Here is a 10,835-nt window from a genome sequence, read left to right on the forward strand (position 1 = left end):
GGAGGAGCAGTTTGAAAAATGGGCGAAAAGAAGATGATGGTGGTGCATGCCACATGGATGCATGTGGATGGAATGCATGCACTGTAGTGTTTGCAGGCAGGTACGCTGCTACAGCCGTCGGTTGCTTTGATGTCGCGGGCAGTCGACTGTCAGCTACACCAAATTTAGGCATGTGAAAAGAGATTGGGAAGCTGTGCAACTAGTCCCCGCACTTGAGGTGCACAATTTGGCATGCGTGCATTGCTAGGTTGAGAATGATTGGTCTTGTACATTCCTGCAAATAGGCGTCACATTGATTAATGTTCATAAATGCAAAAGACTTACATTAAACACATTTTAATAATACCTTTGAAAAATAAATAAATAAATAAAACCTCACTTTCAGTCAACCCTCACCCCGTTTCTTTATGGGCAAACCACCTTGGATGAGTCGGCACAGGGTCTGCCTGGGATTGAACACACACACTCCCCACACTCACCCACACGTTCAATCACCAGGCCAAACCCCTGCCCCTGAGTCAACCAATAATACCTTTGATGCTGATTTGAACTTGTTGCACTTGTGTTGCCAGCCGTAGCAAGGTTTTCTAATGCAGGATAGTTGAGAATAGCATTCTCAATACCCGTTTCAATTTTTAATAAGATTGTGAGAACTTGTTTCATTGTAGGACGGCTGTTTGGATTCTCTTGAGTACAAGCCAAAGCCAGGCCCATCAGTCTGATGATATGGAGAGGATTATTGATCCCAAATCCACGAAGAGCTTCATCCAAGATTTCTGTTGCTTTGTCTGGGAAATATGAACGCACCCATTGAGATAAAGACATCCCCATGCCAAAATTTTCCTCTGTGGGCCTTCTTGTGGTCAACATCTCCAACAGTATAATACCATAACTGAAAACATCCACCTTCTCTGAAACCTCGGTAGAGTACGCACACTCTGCAAATGAAACAAAGAATAAGCATACAATGCCGTTTGGAATAGAAACATAGGATTACTCTCCGTGTTCAAATTATCTTGAATCCCTCGTCGTGCGGGACTTGCTTGGAAGAGTAGATCTGAAGGCAACGCTTTACCTGGTGCTATATAGCCAATGGAGCCTTTGAAGGTGGAAGATAGCTGGAGACCACTCGAAAGATCGGTGAATAACCGGGCAGTCCCAAAGTCTGTGAGGCGTGCTTCAAAGTCGGAATCAAAGAGGATGTTGCTGGGCTTCAAGTCACCGTGCACCACAGGCAGACCATAGTCATGGTGCAGATAAACCAAAACCTGAGCAACAGCAATTGCTGTCTTCAAACGTGCTTCCCAGCTCAATTGGCAGATTCCAGCTTCATGGAGATGTCGCTCCAAACTGCCATTACTCATAAATTCCAACACCAAAGCCTTCACCTCCAAAGTAGAGACGTAACCCAAGATTTTCACCAGATTTCTGTGCCGTAGTCTTCCAAGTATCCGCAGCTCCCTTACGAATATATCGTAGGATCGTGCAACTTTGAGTTTTTTCACAGCAATGACCCTGTTGTCTGGCAATACGCCCCTGTAAACAACGCTGAAGCCACCCGCACCAAGGACATTTTTCTCATCATAGCCTTCTGTGGCAATCCTGAGGTCTTCAGCAGAAAACCTTTCTTGCCCGCGGAAGGTTGGATGTAGGATATAAGAGGAGCTTGAACTGTCACTAGGGGCGAAGCGGATGATGTACCAAAGTAATCCCCCCAACAATAGCAACACTGAAGTCGTAGTAACAATGATAACGAGTTTTGAACGTAGAGAAAGTCTATCCTTGTCGTGGCCTGAAATAGCTACGTCGCAGACTTTACGAAGGATCGGCCCACAAAGGCCCGGGTTGCCCAGAAATGATGTAGCATTGAGATGTGTAAACAGGCCGACATTTGGAATTTCACCTGTGAAGCCATTAAATGAGACATTGAGATATCTGAGGCTAGGCATGCGTCCAAGGAAAGAAGGCAACCCGCCCGCAGGGACAAAATTTGACAAGGATATCTATGTCATTAGCCCTTTTTTGTGTCAATTACACATTGATTTAGAATTTCTTTGTCAAATGACAATGCAAAATAGCTTTTGTCATTTTCACATGAAAAACGTCAATCTATTTTAATTGTCAAATGAAAAACTGGTTAAAAAAAAAAAAATTCATATGTTTAGATGAAATCCGGATTCCGATCTTAGGGAATCCAAAGAGCATGAATGATTTTGAGTGGTGGCTCGTGTGAGCCACCCACTCCAATTTAATTAGTCCCGCCCTTGGCTCCAACTGCCATAGCCAACCAAGCTTGCATTTTTCACCTCTCCCGCTGTTCTTTCGCTCCATATCCTCTGAGCTCTCTCCTCTATCTCTGTTTTCCATCCATCTCTTTCCCCCTCTCTCAGAATCATTCAGTCCAATCCATTCCAATCTCCTATTATCCCAGTCTGGTGCAGGTGTTCCAAAGCGAGCACAATCTCCACAGCGTAGAATCTGCGGTGCATTACATACAAGCACGAGGAATCGGTGAAAGCCGTGCTGGAAGCAGCAGTGCAGCGTAGGGAGGAAAGGGTGGTGGAGGCGGAGGCGTTCCTCATTGAGGGAGCTGAGGAAGGAATCGGGGTGGGAGCCTGGAGGTGTTGAAGGCTTTGAGGGCGATAAAACCTCCATCGATTCCCGAATCCCCCCCCTGCCCCCAAATCGGGCCTTCTTCCTTTCTCTTCTTTGTCTTCGCTTCCTTGCTCCTCCTCCTGAGTCCTCACTTGTCTCCTGAGTCCTCCTCCTCCTCCTCCCTTCCTTGTCCGACACAAAAATCGATCTCAAGAGGCGGATACATTGATAGACAAGTTTGCTTTGTGGATAGTGAAGGCGCTTCGATGGCCAACAGACTTGTTTTTCCAGGTACTCACAGGTTGTGTTTTTTGGTCTCGATTCTCGAATCTCGGTTTTCTACTTTGTCGTTTTTGGTATTTCACTGTCATCGATGATCGAGGGTTGCCCGGGCATGCCGCCTTTGTTTTGTTTGACTGAAATACTACATGTATGAGTACTGTTTTTCTGTTTGGAACCTTGAATCTGTTGATAATCGGATGGACGGAGCTGTGAGATTGACGTCCGTGGCTTGCCTTTTGTCCTTTTGTCCGTTGACGGAAGGTATGATATGTATTATAATGTTGCCGCTGGAGATGACTATTGGAAAGCATGAGAGGATCCTGCAAGAGCGAGAAGGTAATGCAGGGGAATCCAGAGTCAAAACCATTCTTCGGACCTTAGGTCGGTTTACAACTCCTCATCTTCGTCCCTCAATTTGAGGCCATGGAAGCCGCCAGTTAGTCGTTCTCTCCTCTTCAGTAAGCTTAGGGAGTCGCAGTCCTTCGCCCAGTGAATTGAAAATTTCACAATCATCCCATCTGTGGAAGCTGCAACGCGATTTGTTTGCTCTTCGTCATCTCGCCGTAAGTTAGTCGCATTGAATCTGATGCACATTGCGCAATATTGTCATTGCAGCATTCCTCTCTTTCAGCAGTCACATTCACTTCGTAGTGATGAAACAAAATTTCGCCTTTTCTGCTGCCCGCCGTAGGTTAAAATTCAGACTAATTTCAAACTCAAGATTACTAATGTCCGGGAAATTGCGGAAGAACCAAGGGAGCTGATTCTAGGATGTCGACCTTGTGAGCCAACGGAAGCTGGATTTGCGAATCGGGAATTTCGGGACCATAATAGGGAGCAAGAAACTGTTGTAAGGCCAGGGCAGCCGACCTCTTAACACTTTGGTCATCTAGTCCAGCGTCAAGGAACTGGACGACTCTATCATGGCTTTGATCCGAGGCTCTCCCAGTCGAATACTTGATGAAAACTATGGAATTCTTGGTGCCTACTATGACGCCACCGAAAAAGTGAGAAGGCTCAGTGCGGTGATCGAGATGATTGGAGACGGTGAGGCGAGGGCTCGTGCGTTGGAGGAGCTGAAGCTTGTAAACGTGCAGCGGCAAAACTTGCACAAAGACATTCTCGACTACCTGGATGTGGCCAAGGCGGCGTGCGAGAAAGTGATCAAATCATGCGACGACGTCAAACATCGAGCAAGCAAGCAACGCGCCATGTGGGTATGGATAGGCCTTCTGGTAGTGAGTACGGCGTTAGCATTTCTGACTCCCTTCCTTGGGCCTCTATTCCTAGCACGGGTAAACGGCTTTCTAGTTGCTGGTAACATAGGAGCTTTAGCAGCTTGTTCAGTGGCTATTCGGTGGAGAAGATCGTTACTCCAGAATTTTATGGTGACCTTGAAGCAACAGACGTACCTGAGTCCTCTCCTGCATCTTTTTCCCTTAATCCGCCTCTCTTTCTTCCTACTCCTCCTCCCTTTGTAGCGGAAGCTCAGCCAGTTGCCCATCCCTGTCTGCTTTTCTAGATGTCCTTTCTACTGCTGCAGGGCTGTTGAAGATCTCTTTTTCAGTATGTAAGTCAGTTGAATCTTGGATGCAGAAACGGTATGGGTGTCGAGCGATGATGTTGGAGATAGCAGCTGCAGTCCCTGGAATGGTGGACCGTGGGAGGTATGCTACTCCACTTAAGATCGCTCAAATTAAATGAACTGTCCAGATGCAAATATCAAAATCAATGGCAAAGTGCACAACACTTGCAATCATATGGGAGGTCTTCGATTACATCTGTCAAGTCTCATTCAGCAGATCTGGCAAGATCGTGTACATGTAGAAGGTGAGTGGAGCTATGAAATCTTAATGCAATTACTTGTGTCTCTTTTGTGGAGTCGAAAGAGTGTGTTTTGATGCAGTTTTATATTTTTCTCTATAGGTGTTGGTTGCTTTCGAATTTACTGTTATGGAAGGTTCAAGCAGTGCTAGAAGTGTTAATAAGAAAGGAAAGGGGCGTGATTTATTATCTTTTTTCAATAAAGTAGGTGATGAGACCCATGGTGAGCAGTCGCAAAAACATAGGGAGTTGTATGCAGATTTGTTTGGAGATGAGGATCATGATGATAGTATGGATGGGATGCAAGAATTTGAGGGACACAATGATGTAACACAACAGAGAGAGGGGATGATAGTTAGGAGGTATCGAAGTCAATGGCGCTTGCAATACCCTTGGGCATACAAGGTGCAAGTAGGGGAGAAGGTATTAGTGAAGTGTGAATATTGTACAAAGTTTACAAAAGAAAATGTGTATGCTAAGGAAGGAGCACAATCACTGCAGTTAAGTGCATTAAAGGCACATTGTAAATCAGAGCAGCATCAAAATGCAGAGATACGCTTTCGAGATTGGAAAGATCGAGAAAGAAGTCCAATAAGGGAACGATTTGATGCATTGCATGATAAAGCAAGGGAGCAAATTATATGTCTCATGAAGTGTGTTTATTTCTGCTCTTGTTTCAATATTCCATTGGAGAAGTATCCACATCTAGTCCAGTTTAATCGTTACATGGAAATGCCAAATATTTCATTAATGGATGAATATGCTTCTTATGTAAATCCAGTCTCAGCTAGAGAATTTCTGATGGCACTTCGGAATTACTTTCGAGAACTATTAAGTGCAGAAATGCTGTCTAGTTCTTTCTTTTCTGTCATGGTTGATGAAAGTACAGATCGCACATTAGAGAAGCACTTGATCATTTATATCACATATTTAAAGGAGAATAAGCAGGTCACAAAGTTTACACGCTTGGTGTTTCTGTCCGATGGTGATGCTGAATCTGTATTTCAAGCAATGATGAAGTTCTTGGAGGAAGTGAAGCTTGACATAAAGAGAATGGTTTCTATTGCTACCGATGGTGCTAGTGTGATGACAGGATCGAATATAGGAGTTGTTACACGCTTTCAAAGTATTCTTCCTAGGCTATTGGCCACACATTGTATAGCTCATCGGGAAGCTTTAGCTATAAAGGATGCAAGCAAATGCTTTTGGCAAATAGATGTGGTTGATAAGCTGGCTGCAAGTGTTTACACATGGTTAGGCAAGTCAACTAAGCGTCACAATGAATTCAAAGAGTTGTTGGATGCCTTTGAGATTGTTGAGTTAAAAGCACTTCGATACCATGATGTTAGATGGTTATCTAGAGGTCAAGTGATGAAGAGGCTTGTTGAGCTTATGCCTGCAATTCTGGAAATTTGGAAAGTTCAGAATTTAAAAGGCTATCAGACAGCCACTATATTCCAAGTGCAATTTCTTATTAACCTTCTTGCAGATGTGCTGGAATTATTGAACATCCTGAGTAAGAACCTTCAACATGAAGTAGTTGATCTTACAGAAATAGGACGCAAGCTGGACAACACCATTAATACTTTGAAGAAAATGTTTTTACGCCATAACAAGCCTTTTGGAAAGGGGAGTACATATGTAGCTCCTTTTTTGAAAATGGCAATTACAGGTGGTTTGAAATATACAAAAAATGATGCAATCAGAATTTTTAATTTAAGGTTTGTTCCAATCCCTAGAAAGCAAAAGAATGCCTCAACCTCTACTCAAGGAGAGGAGCAGCAAGAAGATGGTATCCTATTGCAGCATAGTGTGCCTTCTCAACATGATGATAATAATACGGGAAGCATAGATGATAGTATATTGTTGGGGAGAACATTTGTACTGGCTGTAATTGATGCACTGAATAGCAGATTTACAGATTTGGGTACTTTTAATGCTGTTAAGTTCTTTGAGCCCAGAAGTTATCCAGAGGATGTGGATGATCGAGAATCAAAGACTCAAGAATGGCTTGGAAAGCTACTTGAAAAATTCTGCAGCGGTTACCACCCAGTTGCAAAGAAAGAGTTGTGCCTTAGTGAGCGAGAGGACTTTGTGGAGCAGCTATATGCAGCAGGGTCTGATAAACGGATGCCAAAAGCATGGGAATTTTGTGTGTCCAGTGGGGGGGATGAATGGTTTTTGCAGTTTCCAGAGTTGATGCGACTATGGCAAGCCATATGGGTTATTCCAGCAAGTACAGCAGAGTGTGAAAGAGGCTTTTCAAGACAAAATAAAATCAAAACTATAGATAGAAGTAATCTAGTGTTGGAAACATTAGATGCTCATATGATGCTTGTTTCAAACCAAGTCGATCCTTCCAATGTATCTTGGTCTAGAGTTTTGGATATATGGGAAAATGAGCAAGGAAAGAGTAGAAAAATAAAGATGTGAACTATTTTACTTCTATATTATTTGTTTAGTGCTTTTTCTATATATCACTTCTATATTATTTGCTGGTGCTTTTTCTAAACATTTCTTCAATGAAAGATTTATTTATGTGGATTTTTCATTAAATAATTTTTATTGTCAAATGAAAAATGGATATTCTATTTTGTTTTTCATGAGAAAAATTGGTGTATCAATTTATTTTTCAACTTACAAGTAGGGGAGTAGCTGAATTTTTGTCCCTGCCCGCCCGTGAGGTTGTTGAAGGATACGTCAAGCTCGGTGAAGGAATTTAAAGCAGCAAGTCGTGGCGGTAGAGATCCAGATAGCGTATTTCCAGAAAGATTCAACACCTTTAGACTCGAGAGATTGCCGATGGTCGCTGGTATTTCTGCACTCAAATTGTTGCTGGAAAGATCGAGGAAAGAGAGCGTTATGCAACCGCCGATGCTTGCTGGGATAATATCAGATAAGAAGTTGTCCGATAAATCGATTGCTTCCAACAAGAACAATCCGCCTAGTCCTGAGGGTATGGATCCGGACAAAGCATTCCGAGACAAGTTGAGCGTCGATCCCAAAGAGCTTAGTACTGAAAAGTTTGAGGGGATGCTACCTGTGAGGGAGTTGGAAGATACATCCAAATCTGTGAGTCTGAAGCACCAGCTGAGAGTTTCGGGAATGACTCCCGTGAGCATATTGCTTTCTAGATATAGAGATCTTAATTCTTGGAGCTGGCCGATGTGATTGGGAACGGCTCCACTCAACGTGTTGTAAGAAAAGTCGAGGAAGAATAGCTGAGTGCAATTGGAGATCTCAGGCGGTATAGTCCCTGACAGGTTATTCCGGTCCAAATATATACGTTGAAGACGTTGTAGTTGGCCGATCTCGGAGGGAATCCCACCACTGAGCTTATTTAGATCCAGGGCCAGATCCGTCACGGAGGTGCAGTTGCCGAGGCTGGAGGGAATGCCACCCGAAAGCTTGTTACCCCACAAATAACAACTTGCAAGGCGATCGAGCGACCCGAATTCCGAGGGTATCGATCCGGTGAGGCCGTTCGAACCAAGGTCTATCTGAACGAGAGAGGTGCAATTCCCAAGGCTCGGGGGGATGCGACCCATCAGACGGTTGCCGGCCAAATAGAGCCAGAGGAGTTGACTAAGCATCCCGAGCTCGGTTGGGATCACACTGGTTAGTTGGTTATTAACAAGCTCAAGGGCTGCGAGGCTAGTACAGTTGCCTAAGCTGGCGGGAATGAGACCCGTGAGCTGGTTTTCATACAGATACAGATACTGAAGGTTCACGAGCATCCCAAATTGAGATGGGATCACACCGTTTAGTTGGTTTGTACTAAGCTCGAGGTCCGTGAAGTTGGTGCAATTTCCTAAGTTTGAGGGGATGACACCAGTGAGGCGATTTCCCGCAAAACTCAGAACTTGAAGGTTCGTGAGCATCCCAAGCTCCGCTGGGATGTCACCCATTAGTTGGTTGCTACTCAGGTCGAGCGTCACGAGGGCCGTGCAGTTGGATATGCGTTTGGGAATGGCACCGGTAAGGTCGTTGGTATGCATGCTCAAAAACTGAAGGTTCGTGAGCATCCCAAATTCAGGGGGGATGTCACCAGTTGGTTTGTTGCTACTGAGGTCGAGAACCTCGAGTGCCGTGCAATTGGATATGCTTTTGGGAATGGCACCGGTAAGGTCGTTGTGATGCATGCTCAAAAACTGAAGGTTGGCAAGCATCCCAAGTTCAGAGGGGATGTTGCCGGTGAGGTTATTTATATGGATTCGAACATCCGTGAGGGCAGTGCAATTGGCAAGGGTGGTTGGAATGCTACTTACGAGATAATTGTTGTGAAGACGCAAAATTTGAAGGTTCGAGAGCATCCCAAGCTCGGTTGGGATCTCACCGATTAGTTGGTTCCCACTAAGGTCGAGAACCACGAGGATCGTGCAGTTGGATATGCTTTTGGGAATGGTACCTTTAAGATCGTTGTCATGCATGCTCAAAATCTGAAGGTTTGCAAGCATCCCGAATTCAAATGGGATGTCACCACTGAGGTTGTTTACATGGATCTGGACATGCACAAGGGCAGTGCAATTGGCAAGGGTGGTGGGAATACCACCCTTGAGATAATTGTTGTAGAGATACAGAGTGTGGAGACTTTGTAAGAATCTCAGCTCACGAGGGATTGATCCAAAGAGACGGTTGTGAGACAAATCCAAAGAAGAGAGATGCGAGAGGCCACTTAAAGCTGGTGTGATCTGGCCTTGCAAACTGCTGGACGTCAAGTTAAGCTCACTCACCTGTGCTGAATTGTATTGAAATGTGCACTTGACTCCCCTCCAATCACAAAACACTGATTTGTCGCTAGCTTGCCAACCTCTTAACACGCCAAAAGGATCATGGGTGATGCCCCTCTTGAATGCCAATAAAATCTCCGCATCTTCGTTGCCACCTATACTCGTAAAGCTACCCCCAAAGTTTGCTATGAGGATGCTCATCATCATCATGGCAATTTGGAGAAGCTGAAGCATTTTGATATTGTGTCTGCAAGAATTCCCATGACGATTGTTTTCATGGAAAAGCTATAATCAAATAGAGAGTCCAAGAGAGACAAATGAAGAAACCTGATTGATGAATATAAACTTGCAGAATCACGTAGGCTTTCAAAAGTGCTTACCTATGAAGTAGCCCTTTGCGATCCCTCCTTTCCTGGTAGCAATGGGACTTGAGTGACTCGAGTGTAGCGAGTTTGCAAGTTGCCATGCTCCACATAATATATATCCAAATACTCTCATCCTCTTCTGTTGAGAGAGAATAAGGCATGTAAACATGACCACTCACTACAACATTGGCCTTTTGAAATGCATGCATGCGTGCGACTCAAGGAAAGCACCTTTGAAAGCACCTTTGAAAGTATCTTTGAAATGTTTGCAACTCTAGGAGAGTAGTACAAAATGTATGAAATTGAGGGGAGTAGGTACCATTGAAATGTTAGGTGAGTATTATGTAAGGTAGCATTTCTAAAATGACTGGCACATGGAAATGATCTACTTCACTTTCCAAGGTACCATTCCTAAAAAGACTAGTGAGTGTACCCATGGCACATGGAAATAATCTACTTCACTTTCCAAGGTTTCATGTCTACAACTCAAATGTAATCAAGAACAAAGGTTTACTTCCAGCCTTGGAATCTCATCTTACATGTAAAAGGCCTATTTGGTGTCAAGTTCTTTTTGTGCAATTCGCTATACAAAGTCTTTTTGCAAGACCTTTTGTTTCAATGGCTTGCTTTGTCTAATGTGGATGGAAATTACAAATGAATTTATGTCACTAACCACATTATAGCTAATAAGTCTTATAATTTAGTGCAAGGTTCATTTGCAATCATTACTTTTCTTTTAACTCTTGTCCTTTGGCTAACTTGTCTTCAATCAAGCTTGCAATTTCCCAGTGGTCGCTATTCGTTTAGCCTTATCCTTACCTCGATGCTCACAAATGTCAAAACATTTTCTTTCTATACATATGAAGACAACGCTTTAAGTTTCAGAAACTATTAATGATTATGTGATACCACCAAATCCCATGAAGATTTGGACTTAAACACAAAAGCATAGTTCAAGTGGTAAAAGAAAGGCTCATAAGACCAAGGAAAAAAAATAGGGGCAAATTTGTTAAAGGCTTCTCCAAGTTGGCTAGGCTAA

The 10,835-nt window shown here is 43.7% G+C and overlaps 1 protein-coding gene across 1 annotated transcript; it reads right to left on the reverse strand.

Annotated features, from left to right (window-relative positions):
* Positions 1-217: 217 nt before the first annotated feature.
* LOC147881498 (uncharacterized) lies at positions 218-9,641 on the reverse strand. The gene is made up of 10 exons (XM_087402403.1): positions 8,030-9,641; positions 7,343-7,957; positions 4,124-4,191; positions 3,670-4,007; positions 3,269-3,460; positions 3,036-3,197; positions 2,263-2,803; positions 1,076-2,003; positions 533-938; positions 218-274 (listed from the first exon to the last, which is right to left on the reverse strand). The coding sequence occupies exons 1-10, from the start codon at positions 9,639-9,641 to the stop codon at positions 244-246; spliced, it is 4,893 nt and encodes a 1,630-aa protein (XP_087258529.1). The 3' UTR covers positions 218-243.
* Positions 9,642-10,835: the final 1,194 nt, after the last annotated feature.

Source organism: Dipteris shenzhenensis, chromosome 31 (genome assembly GCF_047967505.1).
Source record: "Dipteris shenzhenensis isolate YYH24624 ecotype China chromosome 31, Dip_SZ_1.0, whole genome shotgun sequence".
Taxonomy (NCBI): Eukaryota; Viridiplantae; Streptophyta; class Polypodiopsida; order Gleicheniales; family Dipteridaceae; genus Dipteris; species Dipteris shenzhenensis.

Coding starts and splice junctions, on each gene's coding strand:
- LOC147881498 (XM_087402403.1), bottom strand. CDS start 9,641: ATGATGATGATGAGCATCCTCATAGCAAACTTTGGGGGTAGCTTTACG. Junction 3,461..3,669: donor GATTCGCAAATCCAGCTTCC/GTTGGCTCACAA, acceptor AATGTGCATCAG/ATTCAATGCGACTAACTTAC. Junction 3,198..3,268: donor AGGGACGAAGATGAGGAGTT/GTAAACCGACCT, acceptor TCGCTCTTGCAG/GATCCTCTCATGCTTTCCAA.